Source organism: Medicago sativa, chromosome 2 (assembly GCF_051527215.1).
Source record: "Medicago sativa cultivar Bolivia chromosome 2, Bolivia_mono, whole genome shotgun sequence".
NCBI lineage: Eukaryota > Viridiplantae > Streptophyta > Magnoliopsida > Fabales > Fabaceae > Medicago > Medicago sativa.
In genome coordinates this window covers 18461909-18489858 of record NC_140750.1, presented here as the reverse complement: position 1 = coordinate 18489858, position 27950 = coordinate 18461909, and the positions used below count along the sequence as shown (strand labels likewise).

At 33.4% G+C, this 27950-nt stretch overlaps 1 protein-coding gene across 2 annotated transcripts; it reads left to right on the top strand.

Annotated features, from left to right (window-relative positions):
• The first annotated feature begins 516 nt into the window (after nucleotides 1-516).
• On the top strand, nucleotides 517-27950 carry UPL6 (ubiquitin protein ligase 6). Of its 2 annotated transcripts, XR_015026262.1 has the most exons (27): nucleotides 517-789; nucleotides 5361-5458; nucleotides 5627-5754; nucleotides 7979-8090; nucleotides 9601-9781; nucleotides 11582-11752; nucleotides 12902-13084; nucleotides 13908-13983; nucleotides 14637-14755; nucleotides 14870-15159; nucleotides 15780-15876; nucleotides 16258-16401; nucleotides 16923-17006; nucleotides 17088-17174; nucleotides 17388-17528; nucleotides 17628-17753; nucleotides 19520-19618; nucleotides 19789-19856; nucleotides 20127-20193; nucleotides 23751-23921; nucleotides 24009-24098; nucleotides 24261-24321; nucleotides 25207-25287; nucleotides 26172-26245; nucleotides 26325-26396; nucleotides 26640-26729; nucleotides 27552-27950. XR_015026262.1 is itself a non-coding variant. In XM_085743539.1 (26 exons), exons 1-26 carry the CDS (start codon nucleotides 631-633, stop codon nucleotides 27616-27618), a joined length of 3075 nt encoding a protein of 1024 aa, XP_085599665.1. In that variant the 5' UTR covers nucleotides 517-630; the 3' UTR covers nucleotides 27619-27950. The 2 variants fall into 2 exon arrangements, 1 of the variants encoding a protein (XP_085599665.1); XM_085743539.1 differs by lacking the exon at nucleotides 24261-24321.

Below are 27950 nucleotides of genomic sequence, written 5' to 3'. Positions count from 1 at the left end.
AAGAAACACAATCCTTTTTTATTTATGGGAAATGCTAAGTTCTGCCCTCAAGACACAAGTTAATGATTCAAATATAGAAATAATTTATTGAAATATGTGTATTGCATTTAATTTTTAACTTTTTAATCAATTAAATGCATTTTGTCAAAAAAAAAATCAATTAAATGCACAAAATTTTAGAAAATCTTTTTTCTTTTGTGTTTCTTAACATGTGCCCTAAGAGCACAAGTTAACACTACCCTTTATTTATTGATCAAATTGATTGATTTACATATTTTTCGGATAAGATCTTTTCCATTTATTAGTCTCTCCTCACTAAAGCGAAGATTTTACCCATTTATTAACTCATATTTTCCCAAACACAGGTTTTTATCCTCATCACAACTTAAAGTGCTTTCTCTATTTCAGAACCTTCCTCTCATCACACACACTTAACCGAAGATTCCTATTTTTTCTCTCTTCTTTTCACATACACTTTCCTCCGTATAAATACTACACAAATATCAATCAATATTCAATTCGCTCTCTCATTTCATTTTCTATTCACAATCCCCTTTTTCTACCTACCACACCCCCATCCCCATTTTCTCTTCGAAACCCTAATTATTTCGTGAATTCGCGTAAACGAAGATGTTCTTCAGTGGCGATCCTTCAAATCGTAAACGCGTTGATTTGGGAGGTCGTAGTTCGAAAGAAAGAGATAGGAAGAATCTTCTTGAACAAACGCGATTGGAACGGAATCGACGCTTGTGGTTGCGTCAGCAGAACTCTGCTGCACTTCGGATTCAGGTTTTTCTTCTGCTTATCAATTCGTTTGATTTCATAATAATTTTTATTTGATTAGTTGCTATGCTTGATTTTTGAATAATTATAATTTCTTGTAGTGAAAATTTGTGCATTTGGTATATATTGTTGATTTTGGAGTAGTTCGAATTTCTTGTAGTAAAAATTGGTGTTTTTTTTTAATTTTATTTTTTTATAGTGGGTTTTGTTTGGTAATGATTGAAGTTTAGGTTATTTTGTTATGGATTTTGGATATTTGATTGGTTTTTGATGTATTGATAGTGTGAAATTGTTGGTGTATGAAGCTGGCTGTTGCATTTTGAACTGTTTTACCTTCCATTAAGTTTTCCAAAACCTATGAAGCATTGACACAGACACGTTGACACGAGTGATAGTTTAAGAAAACGATAAAATTGAATGGAATTAGGTGTGCCGGTGTCTAAGACTGACACGTGTCGAACACTAGACACGCCTTCGATTAGAAGTGTCGGTGCTACAGAGTCCAAAACTGGAGTTTTAATTGGTGGGAAGTATTTTGAGATGTGATAATGTATGTTATGGTTTATATAGAAACATGATGGCATGATAATCATTGAAGAGGAACTACATGTCAGTTGAGCTAGTAGGACAGTAGAGAAGTAGTCATTAGTCATGCTTAGCTATCATGGTTAGTTTAACGGTTGTTATTACATTAATAAAAGCATTGTTGTTAAATGGTGGCCATGGTGCCGCCTTGGCAGTATGGTGTGGAGAATGTTTCGACAACTGCCATAAGCAATTTGTGAATTGATGATCGCAATGACATCTTTACATTGCAGATTTTTGGCCTTCTGCCATCTACAAAACTGGATAAAAGAGAAAAATAGTATTGTCAAGAAAGTAGGTAAAATACATTTGACTAGGGATAGGACATCCTTTTAGAATTGAAATGTAAAGAATTAGGCAATGTAGAATGGCTGAATAATGCAACCAAGTTCTTAAAATTCTTTGCATATTGGTAATAAATGTTATTCTGAAATAGCTTAATGGGGCACCAAAGAAGAGTCATAAATACAATCCCGTCCCATACAGATGTAATGTAATGAGAAAAGATGGAGGGGAGCCAGATCACTAGAGGTAGGGGTAGACTTAGAAAAACTATATGAGAAACTATTAGGAAGGATCTAGAGATAAATGCGTTGGAGAAAGACATGGTTTTTGATAGAACACTATATCGTCGTTTGATTCATGTAGCCGACCCCACTTAGTGGGATAAGGCTTGGTTGTTGTTGTTGTAATGAGAAAAGACAATTACGTGGACAATATTCTTTGCTGGAGTTGCAAAACCATTCACGATTCTCAACCAATTCAGGACCTTATGCGATGCAAACTTTTCTTTACGTTTTAAAAATTGAAAACAACGTATATACAAGGTGAAATAAGGTGATACTTTTGGAATTAAGAGTAAAAATAGAAAATAAAAAAAAGTTATTTTTAAACCAAATTGGCTATGACACAGAGTCCTTTTTTACCACACTCCAACCAAAAACACTAGAGAAAAAACATCACACTGCTATAAAAGTATAACATTGATATTCTTTTCAAAACCTTTGAAACCTATTGCAGATGATTAGTCCGAATTGAAGAGACACACCCATGTTTCACCAAGAACTCTAGATAAATTGATCTAGAAAAGTTATTTTCCTTGCAATGCTTAAATAAATTGTCTGCAAAATAAGATTGAACATATGGCATTTATTTGGAGAATGATAGAAATATTTTTATTGTATGCAATCCTGAGCTTATGTGGACTCTACTTTATATTATTATTGTTGTTGTTGTTGTCGTTATTATTATTATTCTTGTTGTTGTTATTATTATTATTATTATTATTATTTCTGTTACTTAGCTTATGTAAACTTTACTGCATGGGATCACTACCTCTGTTATTCATTCTGTTATGGTTATCTTTCTGTTTGCCGAGTCTCTTGAATTCTGTTGTACTGTAAGTATGAGTCTTTGAACTCATACCTCATAATAACAATTACAAGATATGCCCATTTTTTTGATTAAGATCATTTTAGAAATACTGTTTGGCCTAACTTCTTCTTATACAGAGAAGAGAAGTCAAAAATAAGTTAGGACAAACACACCTTTAGTATCACTGCCTGAATGATGGACAACACTCTTGGGTGCACAAGCAAGATAGAGAGGGTGGATGGGGTGAAAGAGAGAGGGAGAGAAAATGACTCTTAAGTAGAAAAAAGAGTATTTTGGTCTTTTAGGTAGTGTTGTCCTTAGGACAGAAGTTGTGTTAGGTATCGGGTGGTATTGATAGGGTAACTGCTGATGCAGTCAGTTATTTTAATACTACCTCCGTCCCTTATTATAAGACCCTTTTAGAAAAAATACGGTTTTTAAGAAAGTTGATTATTGTGTTAAATTTGTTGACAAATGATATTTTTTTCCATGTTTGCCCTTCTAATAATTGAAATCACAATTCATTATTTTCCTATATTAATTACCCACTACTACTTGAATAATGCACCAAATTAATTTATCATTGTACCCATTACTGAAAATTAACGTGAATGAACCTTGTATATTGAATGTAGACTAGTTGGAAAACAGCACAAAAAATTGAAACGTGAATAACCTTTCCCTTTCTTTTCTTTTTTTTTTTTCTACAAAAATTTGGAATCACTCTTTTTTCCCACTAAACTTATTGCTGTTCTTTCATCAAAGAAAAAAAGAATTTATTGCTTTTCAAAAAAATATGTAGAGTAAATAGGGATAATTTTGTAAAGAAATAATTAATGCACTTGAAAATATCAAAAGGGTCTTATAATAAGGGACAAGAATTTTTTCTAAAAGGGTCCTATAATAAGGGACGGAGATAGTATATAGTTATTTAGTAGCAGTTAGCATATTGTATAATATGTGGTATTTGTATTGATTAGGAGCAGTTAAGCAGTTTATGCAGTAATTTGTATTGATTAGGAGCGGTTACAGGCAGTTTATGCCCTTAGTTTGTATAAATAAGGCCATTTGGCCACAACAGTAGGGGGAATTCAAAAATTATTCAATTAGGAACCTTATTGGTTTTGGGCAGAGAGAGAAATGTCTCTTCTCTGAGGAGTTTTTGCTCTGGGATTACAGAGGGATAATCTTTTGGAATATTTTATTTTCAATAAATAATACTATTTCTTTTGTTTCTCTTTAATTCGGGTTCCTAACAAGTTGTTCCATATTTATTGACTAACAAAATCTAGAGTTTTTCCGGTACCTCATTTATAGGTATGTTCTGTCCCATATAACCATTTTAAAATCCAAAAAAGAACAAAATTTTCCCGTTCCTCATATTTAAGCAAATCAAACAGACCCTTACAGTGAGTTTTAAATTTCCAAATGAGTTTGTTAAACCCTTCACAATTTGATTAGACAAAGACCTTAAGTTTCTTTGAAAAATAACTTTAATTTATTGTCGTCTTATTCCTTTGTACTTCGATTCTTTAATGAAAAAGAGAATAATAGAGTTTGATATTAGTAAAGGAAGTGAACAGTTGTGTTTTATGTGATTAAAGAGTAAACATATGAATTTATTACAAACTATTTTTAGTTACTCCCCCTGGGGCCTGGTCTCAATTATAAGCAACATTCCTCGTTTTAAGTTTATTGAATAACTGATGTATTTGGTCTATATTACAGGTCAAATACTTATGTTATTCAATGAATCTTAATATATCATTCAACATCCATGTGCAAAGATAGGATCATATTTTTTAATTCTTATCTAGCCAATATTATACTAGTGAGACTTCCTAAGGAGAGCCCAGCCTTCATCATACCTCTCGTTTCCCAAATTTTCAATTCTGAATATGATAGCAGGCCCATAATGAAAAGAGTCTATACTAGGAAGAATAGTGGAGTTGGAGAGTAACAACTTGATACAGTTATTTTACTGTTTATAGGGAAAGCAGGATTGGATAAATAGGTGACAAAAGATTGGAAAATAGTTAGGGAGAGGAGAGTATCTCTTGAATGCCCTGCAGAATTGTACTCCCTCCCGCTGAGTCTTTGGATAAGAGGAAATTCTGCATAATAATACATCACAATGACATTTCTCTCTAGTCTCTACCAGATATCCCTTCTTCACCCTAACCTCTTAACGACCATCTCACCAACCCTTTCACCCCCAACATTTTAGGGAAACGATGTGAGATTGTATCACAATGATGTTGTGGTTTATTAAAACTGACTGATTTCATTAATTAAACTTTGCATACTTAATGATTTCAACATGAAAGAATTTGTTTCTAGTGAATTATGATAAACCTATTTTCTGTTTTTTATCTCTTCAGTCAAAGACTCAAAATAAGTAATTGAATTGATTTTGTTAGTTATGATGCATTTTTTACTTTATCTTATGAACCCATGATTTAGCATTTCCTAATTTTAGAGTTCACCGATCTATATCTGTTTCAAGAGGTGCTCTACTTGATAAAATGTACACCTACACCTGGGGAGATGCATTTCTGATGAATGGTGATCTACAATTCATAATTTTCTTGCAAATTGTTAACCGATTCTTTTCACAGAAATGCTTCAGAGCGAAAAAAGTTGTCAGAATGGAACAGTCTAAGTTGCGACAGAAATTCCTTAATATCTATGGGAAGAACTGCCTTAATGTTGACAGGTGAAGTTTGATTGCCATCTCTTTATTATTCCGTGAAACTGAAAGCTGCTTACATCCATACAGTAAAAGTTTCTAAAAAATCATTATTGTATTTTATTTTAGTATCGACTTGCTTGAACGTTACAAAACTGTTGCAGCTCATTTTAATACCATTTTTTGTGCATTCAGGAAAGCTTTTGGTCCAGATTCTGATTTCCTCCGCCAGTTCCTATATTTCTTTAACGCAGAAAACCATGATGATTTTTTAGTTCTTTTGCAAATTTGCCGATTGCTTCTAAAGTTTGTCCAAGAGAGTGGTAATTGTTATCCCACATTTGTCATTGCTTTTACAGTTTATTTTCTACTGCACTTCGGTTGTAAGTTTAAGCAAGATTTTGTGGATTTGAGCATCTATTTCTATTACATTTGATTTATCCACCTGCCAAAAATGATTTCCATTAAACAAACAACAAAAACTAAAAGTCATTGGGTAGGAAATCCTATATGTCAAATAATAATAATGTTATTTTTTTTCCTGAAGATGTCAAAGAATATATTATTTATGTATTTTTTCTGTTCTGTATGTTGTCTGTATTTTCCTTTTCCTAAATATTCATGGCTTTATATGAAATAAAATAATGTTGCCATATTTGAGAACCACAACGGGGATAGTACGAATAGTACAATTAAGGGCTTGATCCTTTATATATTCTTTTATGTATTTTCCTTTTCCTAAATATTTATGGCATTATATGAAATAAAATAATGTGGCTATATTTGAGAACCACAGCGGGGATAGTACAATTAAGAACTTGGTCCCATAGTCACATGGTTCGCAATTCGTTCTGGTACGTGGTACGGGTTCGGGTACGCGGTTCGTAACTTTTGAAGAATTCAGTACGTGGGGGGTATACTTAGTCGGTACGCTACGGGTTCGCTGTATGTTTTAACAATAATATTAGAATTTGTATGTGAACATTAATAGTGAAATCATGTGGTTCTTTAAATATCAACACAGTGTGTTTTGCAAAAAAAAGGAATACTTTGTTTTCTGATAGTCCCACATCGGACAGTTCTTGCATATTGAAAAGAAGAAGTGGCTATATATACATAAGCTTACACTAGTTCAATTGTCTAAAACCAAAAGCCACGCGCCTAGCTAGGTTATTTGGTGGGGACCAGGGATTTAATTACCTCTTCCCAACAGTGGGGACCAGTGATTTATCACTGCCCAACACTGTTGTTAGTAGTTCAATTTTTTTTTGTTCTATTTAAACTCGTGTTTGGTGGTGTGGTATGCGGTTCCCCAGTTCTGACGAATTCTTGGGCGAACTGTAGCGAATCGGTACTCCAAAGTACCGTGAACCGGTGCGTACGAACCGGTTCGCGGTTCACCTCAAAACCCACTAATTATGTCACTATGCTTGGTCCTTTTTTTTTGGAATATACGTTAAGCATATTGGCAGGCACTCTCGTTTTGGCAATCACAGTTCACACCATTCGACACAAGTTGTATGTTTTAAGTTTCACATGTCCATTACATAATACTAGTGTCAAAACGGGCAGTAACCTTCCTGTCCTTCCACTTTTACCGATAAAAATAACAGAAGTTTTAAAATTTTATTTGATTATTTATTTAAAAATTAAATTATTTGATTGGTAAGAAAGGGAAAAGTAGTAAAAATAAGTTATGTGAAGGGTAAAATTGGAAGAAAACATGTTACACAAAAACGTAGTATCTTTTTATGTAAATAAATATAAATATATTGTAAAAGATGAATGGGATAGAGAGGTAGATGTAAGCCTAATAATTCAATTGAGATGGATACTCCCTCTGGTCCTATTTGCAAGAAACAATTGACTTTTTAGATTCATTGAATAATTGATGTATCTGGTCTATATTCTAGGCCGAGTACATAAATTATTCTATGAACCTAAAAAGTCAATTCTTTCTTGTAAATAGGACCGGAGGGAGTAAAATGGAGAATGCTTTGGGTATTATTTGTACTATTGAAGCATAAATGAAATTTTTACTGCATGCCATTGTTTTATTAGACTGAATGTCAGGTGGGAAATAGACAACGAAAAGAAGTTCAATATTGTAGATATTTGAGAATCTTACAATGGATTGAGTAGATACACAGGACATGATAGGATTGGGAATTGCTGGTTCATAGAGAAGTTGGATAGCATCTATTGTGCAAAACAATCACTTATAGTTAAACTGCTTTCTCATTTCATCCATATAGCAAACCTATCATGCCCGTTTTATTAACTAGTAATAACTATTTAACTAACTAAGAGGTTGCCTATCATGCCGTTTGTAAGCCTAATGATGATTGTTTGGTTTAGGACGCACACAAACATAAATAGGTAGTTTTTGTTTTTTATTTTTTGGCGTGCTACTATTTTTGTCTTTGGTGCTTGTTAGAATAAAAGCAATTTGAAATTGTGTAGATATCTGCCTGCATCCTTGCTGTTTATGCAAGTTTTAATGTGGTGAATAAAACTTAATACGTTGAATTTAAATATATGCAACAGGGGATACTGTGAGACTTTTTGCTGGTGAGAATTACTCATCTGTATGTGCTCTCGTGAACTACCGGGTGAAGAAACTTGCATATAATTGTATTCGTGCAGTACATCATAATAGGTTTGCTTTACTTATTTATTTTAATTCACTAATTTTGGGCTTTTGGGTTTTCTTATTCTCTTGAAGTTACTTTCCTCTTCATTTATTATTATTTTTAGAACACAACTTTTAGTTTATATTATCACTTGAATAATTTAGAATGGAAATCTTGTGTTACAGCAAATATATATAAGCAAGAGAGATATGATTATAATCAACATTAACTATCCTTTTGAGTCGTTAAAATTAGGTTGAGTTGGTTCTAGCTGTAGTTTGTTCTTTTAACAATCCTGGATCAAATAACTTAAGCTTTCGGGAGAGTTGGTCTTTGACATGGTATCAATCTCTGCCGTGGTATCCATAATAAATTTGAGTTTGAAACACCAGTTTGAGTGGGTTTGCATATCCTCCATGCTTCTAGCCCAAAGTGTTTGTGTGAGGGGGGTTTGTTAAGTAATAAAGATAAGAAACAAATTTTGACCTAACAAGTAAGTTTTAAGGAGAGTTGATTTGATCAGAGAGAAAAATCAGAGGGTGTTTCTTGGGGAAGAGTGCTTTTTGGGAGAGTTTGAAATGTAAATGGCTACTACTTATTTTCAGTTGAATCTCAATTTGGCCATCCATTTTTTAATGTTTAAGTTCAGGAATTTTTTTATACAAAAGAGAGGAAAATGGCCCCTGGTAATTCGGAGTTTGTCCATGAGGTAAGTAAAGCTTGACCAATGAAACCACTTGCTTAAAGTATAGCAAATTCTTTAACAAAGCATAAAAAAAACTAAAGGCAAAAAGCCTGCAGTTAAAGAGGATAAGGGAGTGCAACAAGGCTGCTCATACACTGCATATCAGAGATTAGGACTTTGTTATCCCGAGCAAATCACCATAGAGAATCTATAAATAACATCTACTCCATCACATAATATCGGAGTTGCATTGGTGCCCAGTTGAAGAAGCAAACATTTCCATACACTGCATAGTGCCACTGGATCTAGGTCCCTTTGTGCTATTTTTTAATAGAAGAACAATGCTGTTAGGACCTAGGAGTGTCATGGACCAACTCCCCTGAAATGTCCAAGTTGTTGGGCGAAAGCAATTAATGGTTGGCCTTGGAAATGGTTTTGTCACAGGAATCACTGAAGATTAGGAAGTTGAGTTGAAAACATAAAAAAGGATTTAGCTCATCTGTTTTTTTATCTTTGATGTTTCTTGTCGAGTGAAAGTTCCAACAATCAGGACCCTGAATAGATTAGTTTTTTCTTCTTACAAAATCATTACAACACTGTTTCCCAGTAACTATAACTTTTTTATTCAACATTTTATATTTCTTACCTGCTGTCTCAATGTCTAATTTTTGTTTCTCACTACCTTTTTATTGTATGTGTATTCACTTCTTATTTATAAATGAAAAATTAAGTACCATCATTTAAGCAAACCTGAATTATGTTAATTATAAAACTTGGGGTCTACTTTCGGTTTGGCTACTTGTTTTTGGAGCTTTTTTGCTATCTTGCTTATATATTACTTTGCTCACCAGAAATCAGTTGAAGGATCAACTTTTATTGACTCCGAAGGAGTCTAATGCATCAGCTATTCCTTTATTGGAAATTATAGTACTGTTGATAGAGCTCAAACTGCCATGGAGCTGTATGATAGTAGGATATTTCTCTCAAAACAATGGATTTCCTCTACTTAGACAGATTATTCTTACAGGAAAGGTAACAAAGTACTTTGTTTCTGTTTTTTATTTCTAGGGACCCTATAAAATTAATCCCTGTCATGTTGATTTTATTGATATAGAATTTAATTTGTTATTTATGAAGATTTTTAAACTAAAGGTATGACTTGGGAGAGAAATGTGAATAAAATATGAATGACGAAGTTCTGAATGTGTTTGAATGAAGAAAACACATACAGGAGAAGAATGCAATTCAAAATAAGTCCTGATGTGAATTCTAATGCTACTTGAAACATGTATTGTTAAAAATCTATTTTAATAGTGTTTGTTATTTAAAAATCTATTTTTTTTGTAAATCACTTTTATTATTTTAAGGGAAATGTTAACCAGTGCCCCCGGGGCACTGGTTAAGGGTCAAATATAGTAGGATTTGCATTGAGAGATGTGTAATCAGTGCATTAAAAGCTGAAAAAATATGTTTTTTTATTTAAAATTTCCTCTTTTGGCTTCCTTAACCAGTGCCCCGGGGGCACTGGTTAACATGACCCTTATTTTAATAGTGTTTGTTTAGGATTTTTAAAAAACCATTTTATCATTGAAATCATTTTTGTGATCCTAATAGAAAAGCTATTAGGATTAGCTTTTCTCAAAGTCTATTCTTTTAGAAAACAAGGAGGTAACACATGAACATGTTCAAGTATTTTTTTTTTTTTTAAAACATGATTTTTATAGGTAATAAACAAAGACAAATTAGCTTCAGATTTTTAAAAATTCTCCAAAAAAATATCTCTAGATTTTTTTAACACAATCATTTTTTTTTTAAGCTGAAAAAACCACCCTATGATAGCTGTGATATGGAGAGCTTAGTGACTTTCCCAAATTTGTCTTCTAGTTCAACCCTCACAAAATTTTGATTCATTAATGAGTTGTTTAACTAATAAGTTTGCCTGTAGTTAGTGTTGTGGCTCAATATTTTGCTTCTCTACTTGACTTTACATTCACATCTTGTTTCTTGCTTTTCCATAAATTCAAATTTCTTCTTAAGAGAACAAAATGGCCTAAGGTAGATAATCCTATGACAAGGTGATTCTGTTGGAAATAGAATCACATTAATGTTGCACCTTCCAAGTAGTCTAGATTCTTTGTACAAGTAGAATAAGTTAACCTTATCTTAAGAAATATTGGTAGCTTAATTGTTCACTTTTAACTTGTACTTTACATTTATTATCTTTGTAATCTTCATGTATATAAATTAATTATTCAACCCGAGCACATCCAGAAAAATCACCTCTTTGCAATTTTCACAGATCTATCCCAATTTCGTTGTCTTACACTACTAATCCTTATTTTGGTGACATTTTAATTAATCTCAATATTTTGACAACCGCTTTCCAATGATCAACACACGGAAAATTTAAGTATTGATTTACCACACCAACAACTAAGAAATGTCTAACCTGGGGGTATAGTTACTTAATTTGACCTTTCTACTAATCTTTGAGATGTGTGCGGATCTGGTAATAATTTGCCTTGATTAGGAAGATGGTTAAGATTTGGATATATGGCAGAAAATGACCTGAGTCTCTTGTTTAGTCTTTTGTATAAAATCCATAATCACAAAGTCTTTTATCTTTCTGTTCCCTCCTTCCTCATCTATAACCCTATAATTTCGAACTATATGCTTATATTTTATCCTTTTCTGTAAAAGTTTATCCAATAAAGAAAACACGTGCCAGTGGATTAAATATACAAACAAAATTGAAATTCCTTTCATCATAAGATAATCTGACTTTTTGATCCATCACTTAAATGCATAAACTACTTGAATGATCTAATGCAGGATAATGCAGAGAAATGTATCGGTTCGTCTTTGGAGCATGTGCTTACAGGTGTAATGTGTCACATTGGTCAGAAAGCATGTATCTGTTCAGACATTGATCCAAGATATAGCTTCTCATTGCAGATCCTTACAATTCCTTTCTTATGGCATCTTTTTCCAAACTTAAGACAGGTATTTATTATACTAATTATATCTGATGTACTCTCCTTTGTGATAACTAGAAGTTAAAAGAGGGGTATTAATTATATCAATGATATGGATCTATGTTAAGATTCCTTCCTTGTAGTACTTTATTGAAGTACACAATCAAAGAATTTAGTGCTTAAAACTAGACTTGTAAGCTCTCTATGCAGCAATCAATAGCATGTCAATGTGCAATAAGCTTATATATCATACATAACCAAGTAAATCCCTCATTTGTCAATCCCGGATAGCGGAGCGGCCAACCCCGAAAGCGTGATAGCATATAGTGGGATGACCGCTATTTAAATATTTATTTGTATTTGTCTAAATAATTCATTCTATATTTAATAAAATAATTTTTCGTTAATATATATAATAATAATAATAATAATAATAATAATAATAATAATAATAATAATAATGATAATTTATATATTTATGCATAAATAATTTATATTTGCAAATTTATAAGTTATATTTAAGTAATTTACTACTAATACTAATTATATACAAGTATTTATTTACCGTTAGTTTATATTATTATTATTATTTTACTTTAACATTTAATTTTTGTTCTATTATTACTAAATAATATTACTTTTATTTACTTGTATTTTTTGACATAAAATTTTATTTAATTTTGTTACTTTGCCATTTTTATATTAGTACTAATGTTTTTTTAAAATAACTCCTAAAATAAAAGGCATATGAAGAGTTGTCAGTGGGCCAACGGATCTTGGACCTAAAATTAACTAACAACCTAAGATAATCAAGATATATAAAAGACTAAAGAGAATAAAAATATGCATATGATGAAGAGTTGCCAGTGGGCAAACAAATCTTGGACAGACTCACTTACCATCTTACAATTGTTATATTGGGTCATTAGAACTGTCCCATTCAATCCTACAAAACCGGCTTGTAAGGTGAGGACTACCCTTCACTTATGAACTCATTTTCAGGCCATATCTCATCTGAAGTGGTGGGACTCTTTGTCCACGATAATCATTGCGTCTTTTATTTCTCCAACTATCATGCTGGAGTTTCCTTTGTGCGCCTGTTTATATCTTGGAGACATTTATTTTCTACAAACTTTGGCAATAATTAAGAAAAGTTGGATTATTTTTGGGTACACAGGTTTTTGCAAGACAGGGCATGAGCCAACATTACGTTCATCAAATGGCAACTTTTGTGCCAAATCTGATCAATTTTCTACCTAAGGATATATCAGATGAATTTCCTACCTATGCCTGTCTTCTTGGAAATATATTAGAAATTGGCGGAGTTGCTTTGTCTCAACCTGACTGTTCATTCGATATGGTAAGCTTATTAATCCTACAATGTGCCATTTGTTATCAATACTATATGTTTGATATCTTTCATGTATCTCCCTTTATGACTTATCTTGGATTAGGTTAAAGGCTGTTGTAGTGCTGGATATACGGGTTTTCAATATTGTATAAATAAAGAAACACATTAAAGATAAAATGAGAATATTATATAGAGATTGAAGGCTGATTTCTTGTTTAGGATAGGAGAAAGCACCAACAGGTTTAAACAGATTTATGGGGCATTTTAAAGAGCTTATCTGGCTTCACCCTCGTCTGATGACTTAAGCACTCGTGTAAATGTTCTAAAAATCTTATCTTAAGCTTCTTGAGAAACTTATGGAAACAATTAATGCTAAACTTACTCGCATCCTCTCCAATTTTAAATCATCCCCAAATTCTAATTTGATGGTGAAAACAAATGTTGAGAATACAAATAAGTTGCCAACATAAGCTCTGGTATGATAAGTTTTTACTGAATAAACACACTTGTTAAATTGTTTATCTTAACACTCCTTTAAAGGCTTGGAGGGCTAAAGCTCTAAGGCTCTGCATACTAAATAAGTTTTGGATATTCCATATATCCTTATGTATAGTCTTTTTTAATATCTTCAGACCATTCTACATAAATCTTTGTCTTTGGATATAACCGTATCACATTGAAAGTTATTTTTTTTTTCGATTTGCGAGAGGGTGGGGTATTGGTAGACTGGTTGTGGTTTAAGTTGTTCGATTTTTTATGCAGTTGAAGTTCGAAACGTTTGCATGCAACCATGTGTATTTTCCAAAGTTGATTTGTATTTATTTATGTTCAGGCCATAGACCTTGCAGCTGTTACTACAGTGTTACTGGAGGCACACCACTCTTTGACAAGATCTGACAATAGAGAAAGTATGCTTTCTAATCACAGAGTTTGCTTTGATTAAAGATTTTCTTTTTCTTTCTAACTTCTTACATTGAATGTTATTAACTTTCATCTCATTTTGCATTTTCCATTTTATGGATAAAAGAAGGTGAAGGCAAATATAGACCACCATTATAGGTGGTCCATAAAATACCATTAATTTTAATCCTTGGATTCGTCTGTTCACACAGCAATATAATACACTTTCCACCACAATTTTATTTGCTCTTTTCCTTAATCTTCCTGTGGAGAACATTAGACGGGGAGGCTAGGGTTTATGGTGTGAGAAAGGGTGTTTGGGCTTTTGAGCGCTACTAATTTATTTTTTTATTTTTATTTTAAATTTCAAAGTATGTGATAGTGGGTATTGAATTTAAGATCTTCTATTTTCATTTGTCAGGCCCAGTCCACTATTTTATGTCATACATATATACATATACATGATTTAAAATTTTGCTTCTCCTTTCCGTTTTTGAGCAAAATTAACTATAGTTACTAGAAGAAACACGTTTAACTAACAGTTACAAAATTTATCTTTGCTTCATCATAGTTGATAAAATTATCTTTTTAAGCAGATATGAATTGATTTTATATATTTCTCTGTACCATTTGTTTTTAAGCTGGTCAGTGTTAATTTCAGATTCTATGATTGCTGAGGATGATATTACTGGCAATGATGAAGTCATGGAAGTAGCTTTGGATAGGAAATTGGATCAACAAATTTATAATTCCATAGATACTCGCTTCCTTCTGCAACTGGTATATCATCATGCAAATGACTTTTGTATCTTGAGTGCCATCAAAATTTTGCTTTACCATTTTTATTATTTTTTTAAAAATTGATGGTGAAATGTCATTTTTTGACATGTGCAGACAAATATATTATTTAGAGATATTTCATCTGCCAATGGGCCTGATGATATGGAGGTTGCAGCCGTTGGTGCAGTTTGTGGGTTTTTATATGTTGTCTTGAACACATTGCCAATTGAAAGGATTATGACTGTGCTCGCCTACAGAACTGACCTTGTTCCTATGCTTTGGAAATTTATGAAACGGTGCCAAGAGAATAAAAAATGGTCATCTTTGTCTGAGCGGTTATCATACCTCTCAGGGGATGCCCCTGGTTGGCTGTTACCACTTGCTGTATTCTGTCCTGTCTACAAGTAAGACTTTAGTACTGTTGACTTTTTTAATAAATACTCCATCCGTCACAATTTATATGCAAAATCAATCATTTCAGACTTATTTAGAAAACCAGTTAATTCTTATTTAATATTCTAGAATTTGCCAAAAAAATAACCATGTTTCCGAAACTACCCTTAAAGATATTTAATGTAAAAAAGCCTAAACTTTTTTTAATGCTGTATGGGTTATATTCCAAGGAAGCATTTGTATAGTGCTAATGATCACATGCATCGGTAATGGATGAATAATTAATGTAGAGGCCAATCACAATTATTTGACACCACACATGTTTTTGGAACTACATAAACATATGAATGATACATTGGAAATGCTTAAACATGTGGGTAAACCCAATAAAGAGCATAAAGGTATTTTTTGGAACAATATTATTAAATAGGTCAAAAGATGGTCTCTTTTGCTTATAATTTTGGACAAAAATAGTGTATTTCTTTTGCTTATAATTTGGTATGGAGGTAGTACTTGTATTGTTGTATGAACTATGGCCTTTGTGCCCATGGTCCTTTAATTTTCTTTAAATCTAATCACAGTCATGTTTGAGCTTGAAGACTGAAGTATATTCTTATCTTTTTCTGGTCAGGCATATGCTTATGATAGTTGATAATGAGGAATTTTATGAGCAGGAGAAACCTCTATCACTGAAGGATATGAGCAGCCTCATCATTTTGTTGAAGCAGGTAATGTTTGAGAAATAGATTATCTATTTTTTATGAAAATTTGTTGAGAGTTCTAAGATTGAAATCTGTTGGAAAGAAGTTCATTAATTAATTGTTCACTGAAATGGGACCTTTTCTTGCTTTCACTTTATTGAAAATCCAGATAAGTTGCGTCAAATCTTTGCAAGTTTATGTTCCCACTTGTCCAAAGGACTGGAGAGTTTATGTTTTTTAAAACTGGGGGGAATGACCCATAATATTGCTTACATTCCTTATATTTGTTCATATAAATGTAACATTCTGCAGTTACAGTTAGTTTCAGTAATTTTACTGTTCATTTTTTCATATAAATGTAACGTTTTAGCGTTACAGTTAGTTTCAGTAATTTTACTGTTTCTGCAGGCTCTTTGGCAGCTACTTTGGGTAAATCATACCTCATCTGCTAATTCAGTTAGATCTATTCCAGTTAGGACAAGCAGTAAAAAGCTGTCTATTGAAGCTATTCAACAGAGGGTTAGCATAGTCGTCTCTGAGCTCCTGTCCCAGGTAGAACAGTGGAAACAATCTCGGTTGTTGTATAGTTTTATATTTCCTCTCCATTGGGCTAAAAGGCTGTCATGATATAGTCATATTTTGTGTATCTTCAAAGGCATCTCTTGGGGCTTTGCTTTCTAGATATTTTCTTGTTTATGGCTTTTACGGTGAAATGCCAAACTATCGGAGAATTGACACCCTTATTTACTGCATTTTACTAGAGACTGGACACCCTTGGTTGCTATATATTTTTATTATTATTCTCCCTTGTTGTTTTCTAATTTCTCTTTGAAGGATACCTTATCCTTCCTGTAATTGTGATTTTACTCTTTTCTCACTAATAATCATCTTTCTATTTAATAAGAGATATTTTGAGGTTTTTCTCAGTGTTCTAATATTTCTTCACACTACAGTTTCCTCTTTATCTCATCCGTGAAGATGGACCCAAATGCATTTACTTCCAATAACCATATGCATATAAACGGTTTATCTTTACCTTTTTCCTAACTCGTTTCTTGATTTTCTTCCCTTAGCTCCAAGATTGGAACAACAGACGGCAGTTTACATCCCCCAGTGATTTCCATGCTGACGGGGTGAATGACTTTTTCATATCTCAGGTATGCTCCATCCCTACTATTTTTGTAAGGTGAAATGATTGATAATCTTAATTTGGTAGTTATATAATCTTTTCTCCACAGGCTGTTATCGAAAATGCACGAGCAAATGAAATTTTAAAGCAGGCCGCTTTCTTGATACCATTTACAAGCAGGGTTAAAATATTCACTGTAAGAATTTCGTTCAATTTTGACTTCATCTGATATCAATCAAGTCAAAAAGAATATACTTGACTGTCAAAAATAATATTGATTAAATTTGTGTTATCATGGATTTAAAATGAATGCCATGAGTAGCTTTGGAGTTTGTGCATATTACATGTCACTGATGTGTTTCATATACTTGAGTTTCATATACTTGACTTCCGTCTGTTGTTTCATCAGTCTCAACTAGCTGCAGCTAGGCAAAGGAATGGATCTCATGCTGTATTTACTAGACATCGGTTCAGAATAAGGCGTGATCATATTTTGGAAGATGCTTATACTTCAATGAGTCAGTTGCCAGAAGAAGATCTTCGAGGACTGGTGATGTTCTATGCTAAGGCCTATCCTTATATTTATTAATCATTCCCTACTTTGTAGTCTTAAGGGAACTTCTAAATCATCCTCTTATTCAATTTTCAGATTCGTGTGACTTTTGTCAATGAATTTGGAGTTGAGGAAGCTGGAATAGATGGAGGTGGAATATTCAAAGATTTCATGGAGAACATCACACGGGCTTCTTTTGATGTGCAGTACGGATTATTTAAGGTCATATGATTTATTATTATTATTCTTCATGTTATTATATGTATATTCTAGGTAGTCAATCCTAGATAGTGGATGACTCCGAAACTGGGATAGCTTATACGAGGATAGCCGCTATTTAAATATTTATTTTTATATAAATAATTTATATATATATATATATATATATATAATTATATATAATTTTTATGATTTATCTTATGTAAATCCAAATATTTTTATACTAAAGTATGCAAGTAATTATTTTATTCTTAGTAAATATTAATTTTTTTTTCTTTTATTATGAAATAATATTATTTTATATGATTACATTACAATTATATTATTATCTATTTATTTATTATTACTAACTACTCCGATTTCTAAAGGAGTAACTGTATTAATATAGAAAGGAATAACATTTTATTTCCTGTAAAATTAGAAACTACTTTGTTAGTTTTTTCTAAAAGGCACGAGCTTTCATAACCCAGCAAACTTAGAAGTTACCGCGCTGCCAGTTGTGTATCCTTCTTCTATCGTGATTCTTCTCTTCTTCTACTGTTGAACAATACAATTGAGCAGGTTAGTGTTAAGCCAAATACCCCAAATTGCCCTTGAAATGGTTTAATTTGTAGGGTCAATTTCAGTTTTTCATGTTGAAACAATATGGCGTTGCTAAACCTGCTCTGTGACCCTTCTCTGCAGCAATCTCACCTTGAGTGGTCGCGATAGTTAACTGCTCTGCTATTCATCTCACCGTCGCGGTGACCCTCCGTGATAGTGGCGCTATCTCACGCTATTGACTAGCATATAGTGTGGGTGTATTAGAATTTTTGTCTCAAATTAATCATCTCTTTAAAATATCAAGAAAGTATTAATTGTTCTTTCCAATAAAACCCTTAAGTATCTCAAACCTACAGGACATTATTTTGTCCTTATTTATCTAACAACCAAAAGAATGACATTTTAGTCAAATCATGTAAAATTCTATCTTAGTAATCAAAATAATCAATAACTATGAAGATGCATGCATTACTTTGAAAGACAAATAATGAAGAGTATGTACCATTTCACTTGCCTCTGGCCTTCACCCAATAGCATAAGCTTTTAAGAGAGTTAGGTTATGATGTGGTATCATGGCCTCTGACCATCTATGCTCTAGAATTAAATCCTTTTAACTCCATTCTTATAAATATAATTAAATTGTAGCACAAAGTACATTGGGTCTGGCATTTTTAATGCTCCATAGCCCAAAGGGCTCTTGTGATGGGATGTGTTAAAAATAAAATAATGTGCATTCGCCTAAGAGTTTAAGTTTTTTGAATTGTTTTATCACAAAAACCGTTGATGACTCTCTACCAAATAGGATTAGCTTTTAGAATAGTCGGTCCTTTAAACTGTGATAGTACTTTCAGCGCAATGGCCAAGCTTGAGCACCAAATTGAAGCTTGTTAATGTATTCTTGAATGAAAATATAGTTGCAGTTGGGTGGTAATGATTGGGGTGTATAACTTTAAAAAGGGTGAAGCTTAAAGACATATTCCAGAGAGTAAATAATCTTTCCAGCTGTTTACTGAAGTTTTAAAAAATAACTATTATTGTGCCTGTAACAACAACCAAAGAGTCTGGTCTGTCACTGAAGTTATTTTGGAAATAAGTAAGCTTTTAAGTTTGAAAACTTCTGACTGGAAACTGCTTTACAGCTTTAGATTATGCTCATTCCATGATATTCCCTATATTTTCACTTTTTATTTATTGGTTTTTGGTCATCTGAACATCAATTTATCCAGGAAACAGCGGATCATTTGCTTTATCCAAATCCTGGATCTGGAATGATACATGAACAACATCTCCAATTTTTCCACTTCCTTGGTACTCTTCTTGCAAAGGTATGTTTTTGTCCCGTTTAATCCTGTCGCTTTCATAAAGTGGGGCCTTACATTATGACCAAAACTAATACCATATGCCATTATGCCTTCTTTTTTGGGTAACTGCGTTATTTACCTATATTGATTGCTTGATTGAAAATTAACTTCACTCTCACATGTTACATTTGCAGGCTATGTTCGAAGGGATTCTTGTTGATTTACCGTTTGCTACATTCTTTTTGAGCAAATTGAAACAGAAGTAAGACTTGAGGTCTCTTTTTGGCCTGCTTCATGCAGTTTTATTTATTAAAATTTTGATTGTTCAATGCTCAAAAATCTGAGTTTCCATGCAATTGTTTACTTACTTACAGCTACTGTGTGATGAATGATGATGAATTGTTTCTGTGTATCTCCTTGATTGTAGCAAATGAGTTATCTGTTTTGTTTGTTTGGCTAGAGATTACCATACTATTTGAGGAAGCTATATATAATTCCTGCTTTCTTACACACTTTTTTCTTCTTATATCAGGCACAACTATTTGAATGATTTGCCTTCCTTGGATCCTGAATTATATCGTCATCTTATTTTTCTAAAGGTAATATCTTATCTTTAGCTCTCATTTCTTTGTATCTTTCTCTTGAGAAAATTCTAATAATGTTCATTTCAGTCCTCCAAAGATGTTAGTGTCATTGCATTAGTCCTTCATTAGTTGGCAACATTGAATTGGTCCTTAAGTGAGTCAATGCTATTAGATTTGTTCTTCTATGGACTGATCTGATAGCACATATTGAGTACTAGTTTGATGGATCTGGGGACGGAGGACTAACCTAACGTCATTAAAAGGGATATTTACTCGTTTCTACTATTTACATCTGAATAGACTAGAATAAGATGGATGCTTAAAGTATATATATTTTTCTGATTGGAAATTGATTTACTTTATCTTGTTTCACGATTGTAAAAAGGTCTCACACAATGTACATGGATGGTTTATGGCTGTACTTGCATATGTACTTGATAATTTTTTTATGATTATAAATATTGAAGTTATAGGGTTTTATACAAAGGATGAGAGAAAACCAACAATCAAAATTTTAAATTAGGATTATGGTTTTATTATTATATAAAAGTCTAAGCACTAACCCCTATTTAAAATAATACTAATTTCCTAATTCAAATTAAATAAAAATCATAAAATATGAAGAGCTAAGGGAAACAATCTTAAGAGATTATCCAATATATTCTAATTCTAAGTTACTCCAAGATAACACCCAAATATTATGAGATATTTTACATATATTCTAATACGGTCCATCGTGCTAAAGCATACTAAGTTTTACACTCGTTACAAATGAACCCTAAAAATTAAAGTATAATATAGGCTCCACAAACATGCATGGAAAAACAACTTCGAGGATGTTGAAGACTCAGAGATGAGCATAGCTGGAAAGGCAACTCATCGAAATTGCTGGAACATTATATGTTATTTTTAGCTCAATGTTATTTTTGTCTTTTTAAAAAAAAAAAAATAGCATTTCTCTCATATGAGTTTCTATAATATATATTCTATAATATATATTCTTCAGGTTAGATCGAGGGCGTGCATGGGGGGTATGGTCTCGGGGAGGTAAATGCGGAGGGAAATTCCATCTTAGATTTTTCATCGGCTTTTGATCTTACAATAGCAAATACGTGTTTTAGGAAAAGAGAGGAGCATCTCATCACTTACAAGAGTGGGGCCTCTTGTTCTCAGATCGATTTCTTTCTCATTAGGAAAACAGACAGGAAGATCTGTTTAGACTGTAAAGTCATACCGGGAGAGGGCTTAACTACCCAACATAGAGTAATGGTGATGGATGTAAGGGTTAAGAGGAGGGCAAAGAGAAGAGACCGTAGCGGGGCTCCGCGAATCAAGTGGTGGCATTTAAAGGGTGACAAACAAAGGATATTCCAACACAAGATATTAGAGGGAGGTTTCAGGCAACCACATGGAAGCGCTAATGATATGTGGGAGAGGATGGCTCATGAGATTAAGAAGGTGGCAAAAGAGACATTGGGAGAATCTAGAGGTTTTGGACCTAGGGGTAAAGAATCTTGGTGGTGGAATGACAGTGTTCAGAGTAAAGTTCGGATCAAGAGAGATTGTTTTAGAGATTGGTCTAAGTGTAAAAATGCCGAAACTTGGGATAAATATAAGATAGCTAGGAAAGAGGCTAAGAAGGCGGTGAGCGAAGCGAGAACTCAAGCATTTGAAGGATTATACCAATCTTTAGGTACCAAGGAGGGGGAGAAATCTATATACAAGCTTGCGAAGGGACGAGAACGAAAGACAAGAGACCTGGACCAAGTGAAGTGTATTAAGGATGAAGAGGGTATAGTTTTGGTGCAAGAGAGAGATATTAAGGATAGATGGAAGAAGTATTTCCACAACTTATTTAACGAAGGATATGAGATCTTACCAGACTCTAACAGGTTAGACATCAGAGAGGAGGACCGAAACTATAACTATTATCGTCGGATTCAGGAGCACGAGGTGAAAGAAGCGTTGAAAAGGATGAGTAATGGCAAGGCAGTTGGGCCGGACAACATACCTATCGAAGTGTGGAAAAGTCTTGGCGATAGAGGAATTGGGTGGCTCACAAAACTTTTCAACGAGATTATGAGGACGAAGAAAATGTCGGACGAGTGGAGAAGAAGCACCTTAATTCCAATCTATAAGAACAAGGGGGATATACAAGATTGCGCGAATTATAGGGGAATTAAGCTAATGAGTCATACCATGAAGTTATGGGAAAGGGTAATTGAGCGAAGACTAAGAAAAGAGACTCACGTTACGGATAACCAATTTGGTTTTATGCCTGGGAGGTCGACTATGGAAGCGATCTACTTACTTCGACGCGTGATGGAGCGATATCGGACGGATAAAAAAGACTTGCACTTAGTTTTCATTGATTTGGAGAAGGCGTATGATAGAGTACCTAGAGAGATTTTGTGGAAAGCCCTGGAGAAGAAAGGGGTGAGGATTGCCTATATTAGAGCTATCCAGGATATGTATGAGGGGGCTTCGACTAGTGTGAGGACGCAGGATGGGGATACCGGAGATTTTCCCATAACAATAGGACTGCACCAAGGGTCAACCCTAAGTCCTTATCTTTTTACTTTAGTTTTGGATGTACTGACGGAACACATCCAAGAGTTAGCACCGAGATGTATGCTTTTTGCAGATGATGTAGTCTTGCTTGGTGAGTCGAGGGAGGAGTTAAACGGGAGGCTAGAGACTTGGAGGCAAGCCTTAGAAGCGTACGGTTTCCGCCTGAGTAGAAACAAGACGGAATATATGGAATGTAACTTCAGTAAAAGGAGAAGTGGGTCTACCTTAGAGGTGAAAGTTGGAGATCATATCATACCCCAAGTTACACGGTTTAGATATCTTGGGTCCATAGTACAAAATGACGGAGAAATAGAAGCTGATGTACATCATCGTATTCAAGCTGGGTGGTTGAAATGGAGAAGAGCCTCAGGTGTTTTGTGCGATAAGAAAGTACCACTTAAGCTGAAAGGAAAGTTCTATCGGACAGCAGTCAGACCGGCAATGTTGTATGGTACGGAGTGTTGGGCGGTTAAGAGCCAACACGAGAGTAAAGTAAGCGTAGCGGAGATGAGGATGTTGCGTTGGATGAGTGGTAAGACTAGACATGATAGGATTAGGAATGACATCATTAGAGAGAGAGTGGGGGTAGCACCTATAGTAGAAAAGTTGGTAGAAAATAGGCTTAGATGGTTTGGACATGTAGAGAGAAGACCCGTAGACGCCGTGGTAAGAAGAGTAGATCAAATGGAGGAGAGTCAGGTTAAAAGAGGTAGAGGAAGACCTAAGAAAACTATTAGAGAAACCATTAGAAAAGATTTAGAGGTCAATGAGTTGGATCCAAATATGGTCTTTGATAGAACATTATGGCGGCATTTGATCCATGTAGCCGACCCCACTTAGTGGGATAAGGCGTTGTTGTTGTTGTTGTTAGATCTGGGGGTGAGTTGGGGTTTTTAACAAAATTACTACATTACTATGTGATTGGGCATCAATACTTTTAGGCCTCGTTTTTCTTAGCGAGTGTCTCATTTTGTTTTCATTGATTCTGTTTTGACCATTAGCGTTATGATGGGGACATTTCGGATTTGGAACTATACTTCGTTATATTAAATAATGAATATGGAGAGCAAACAGAAGAGGAGCTGCTTCCAGGGGGAAAGAACCAGCGCGTCACAAATGAGAATGTCATTACTTTTATCCATCTTGTAGCCAATCATCGCTTGAATTCTCAGGTAAAGTACATTTATTTGAATTTGAAATGCATGTCTTGATGCCAATGCATTTAAGTGTCCATTACATAAACATCATAATGTTTTCAGATACGCCAACAAAGTTCTCATTTCTTGAGAGGATTTCAGCAACTTATTCAGAAGGATTGGATTGATATGTTTAACGAGCATGAACTTCAGGTTCTCTTATAACTTAATTCACTTTTAGGCTTCTCCAGTTATTTCTTCCCCTTATTTTTTATTTTAATTTTTGCTCTTGCATTGTGCTGTTAAGAATCTGTTTAACAACTAAATGCATATCATTTTCTACTGCATGTCATAATATACCTTTGCAACTGCTAGAGGGATGATGGATATATAACCATGTTTGGTCTGTTGTTCCAAATCATTTTCCTAATCATAGGTAATTATAAAGTGAAAAGTATGGCTTCACTTATCTTTGCATCTATGCTTGAGTTTTGACTTGTCTTGAACCAAGCCTATATCCGTCTCTGTTTTTTTTCTTCTTAATTTCCGTCTTGTGGATGATATTTTCCCTCCCATTGTGCTCTGTGAAACCTCTTCTTTGTGAATTAAGAAGACCAAAATGAACGAAGTACTGAAACCATTATTTCGTTCTTTTTATGTCAATTGTAAACCAGTCTGTTTGTAATCATACTTCATAAGTGGATTATTGTTTATTTTGTATGTTTTCTATGTGACAATTAAAGGGTAGTCAATGTTGTTGAACTCGAGATCCTACCTAAGACCGATAGGGGATGCATAATTGTAACTCAGAGGATTGTAATACAGATTGTGGGATCCTATCTAAATTATGAAATTATACACTTTCATAAAAAGTAATAGAGACAAGGAAAATAGCCTCTGAATCACAATATTAAACTAGAACTTGAAAAAATAATCAAAAGAGATATTTAATTACAATTTATATTTATGTAAATGTATATCAAATAGTTAACTTAGACCTAAACGAATAAAATAAGAGATGCTTCCTCTTGATGATTACTCCACTAACAATTTATATTTTGATGTGCATATGAAGATGATACACACACTGTACACCCACTGCTTTCAGCAATAAACTATGTTTAAATAATTGGATTGGCTGGTTTGATCGGTTGAACCAAGATCAAGATCCATCTTGTTTAAATAAACTATGTTTGTTTATTTAACTGCCAACGGGATCAATCTTCATCTAATTCTTAAAAAAAAAAAAAAAAACAGCATGTTTGATCATGGATTGGTATGATTTAATACCCAGCTTGCTTGACCTTATTTTTTCCCTCAGCTTCTGATATCAGGATCACTTGACAGCTTGGATGTTGATGATTTGCGGGAGCATACAAATTATGCCGGAACCTATCATAGTGTAAGCTTTCTGGCAGTTATGTGGATTTAGTCAATCATGCCTTGGCAAGAAACAATTAAATGATACTCTAAATGAAAAACTATTCCAAATGTGGTTTTGAGAAGGACAAGTCTTGCTTTGTTTAATTGCTTGTCATGAAATTTCTCTCAAGATGATGATCATTCCAGTTATTTGGCTAGGCTATCTCTTATTATTAATTATTAATTTCAATATACTTAGTTATTAATGAAGGATCTAGAGATAAATGAGTTGGAGAAAGACATGGTTTTTGATATATCACTATGGCGTCGTTTGATTCTTGTAGCCGACCCCAGTTAGTGGCATAAGGCTTGGTTGTTGTTGTTGTATACTTAGTCATTATCATAATTTATTTCTTGATTTTCTTATTTATTTAGTATTAGGAGTCTCGTATCCCTTTAAATAAGGGTTAGTGTTTAATCTTATGTCTAAAACAAATGTGTTCAACACATGTTGGATTAGTTGCATTTATAGCTGCTTCTTGTTTCAAGGGAATCACCATCTGCAACTCTTTTCAATTTCTTTGACATTGGAGATATCATATCCTCCCCCTAGTTTCACGTCCCCTCTATCTTTTTAGCAAAACTTATATATATATATATATATATATATATATATATATATATATATAGAGAGAGAGAGAGAGAGAGAGAGAGAGAGAGAGAGAGAGAGAGAGAGAGTAAAACAAAAAAAATAAAATGGTGTTTGTTGATCTTGTTACATGGGTATTTTATTTTTTGCATCTTGTCTAAATATTGTTCCAGAGTCCTAATTTTTCATGTCATTAACTCACAAGAAGGGCAAGACACATGCTTTTGATCTTGAATCGACTTCTTTCTCAATTGACTCTTGAATTTGTCTGATAGGAGCATGATGTGATTGAGATGTTCTGGGAAGTACTCAAGGGTTTTTCAATGGAAAACAGGAAGAAATTCTTAAAGTAAGCTAACATAGTTATAGGATTTAGTGTCTCTTTTTGACATATCTTATTATGAATAATAAATTTACCATCTTTACAGGTTTGTGACAGGTTGCTCTCGAGGACCATTACTTGGATTCCGATATCTTGAGCCTTTGTTCTGCATACAAAGGTGAATGCTTTAACAATATCGAGGGTCATGCTAATCAATTGTTTCAAGACACTGGTTTAAAAATCAGTTAATAGAAAGTTATTATTGGAAATCATTGTATTAAACACATCATTTATTTCCGAAAATATATTTACCAATAAAAAATTCTGATTTTGAATCCTTAACAAGCACCGGTTAATAGTTGCCTAATACTAGTAGTTTACTGTGATTCTTTTCTCCCTCTAATGCCTGTGCTTCTTGTAGGGCTGGAGGTAATGCTACCGAGGATGCTCTCGACAGATTACCAACAGCAGCTACCTGTATGAATCTGTTAAAACTTCCACCGTATAGAAGGTTTGTTCTAGTGCTAACTTGTCATTGTAGTTTGCCGTTCGAACATGGAATTTATACTTTTGTCTACTGTTATAGATCTCAAGAGGGGTCATGAATTGAAGATATTGAAACTGATTATAGTCACAATTAAGATATTGAAACTGATTATACTCACGAGTAATGTGAAAAACTGTTTTGTAAGTAGTGGGATTTAGTGGCAAAGGTCTTGTCATTTAAATGTGCCGTTTTGTGTTGCTTGTAGGGGGAGTAGTAAGTTTCATGATAAGTGTATTACATGTATATTAGATATGCATATGCACAGGAATGATAATAGTTAACTATAGGAATATATTAATATTATCATAGCATTTGAAAAAAAATGATTCATAATGTATGCTTAAGGTGTTCTTAAAACATGACTTTGAAGTTGTTGTTGCTTTGAGTTAAGATGTGACTCATTATACATACATTTTTTTAATTCATACATTGTCCATATCACGTATTACTGGTAAAGAGTAGATGGATCTCTGGTTTTTAATTCCAGCAGTACTATTTTCACTTGAATTTTGCTGAAGTATTTGAATAGGATTGTAAAACAGACTGTTCTTGGGCCATTTAATCTCTATGTCATATATATATGCATATCCTGGTTACCTCGATTCTTTTGTTTGGATTTTATTATTATCTTGTATTTTTTTTTCTCCGTAGTTTGATTTTGAACTATTATTTGATATCTAGTCCTTTTTGGCTGACACTTTGATTCTTACTTCGTTGAATTAGCCTTTGTGAAATTTTGTTAACTATTTTCCCTGACAATACAAACAAACTCATGTTTATTTGCAGTAAGGATCAAATGGAATCCAAATTACTGTATGCCATAAATTCTGATGCTGGCTTTGATTTGAGCTAAAAAGGATTGCAATTCAAATTTACCATATAAAGTAAGTTTTCCATACCGGTAGAAGATGACTCGCTTTTAGACAATCGTCAGAGCAGCATAGAAGACAATAATATTATCAGATCCGATGGTATGATGAGAACTGAGAAGAGAAATGTCGTGTATATATTCATTTTTATTGTCTATCATGTATGTCAATTGATGTTCAAATGTAAATATTTACATCAGATATGAATTCATTTTGTAAAATTCACTTTTTGGCAGGATACTTCTCATTTATTGACGATCAAAATAGACATGCAATATGATATTTTGCGAAATTAAAATTGTATACGAAACTAAAA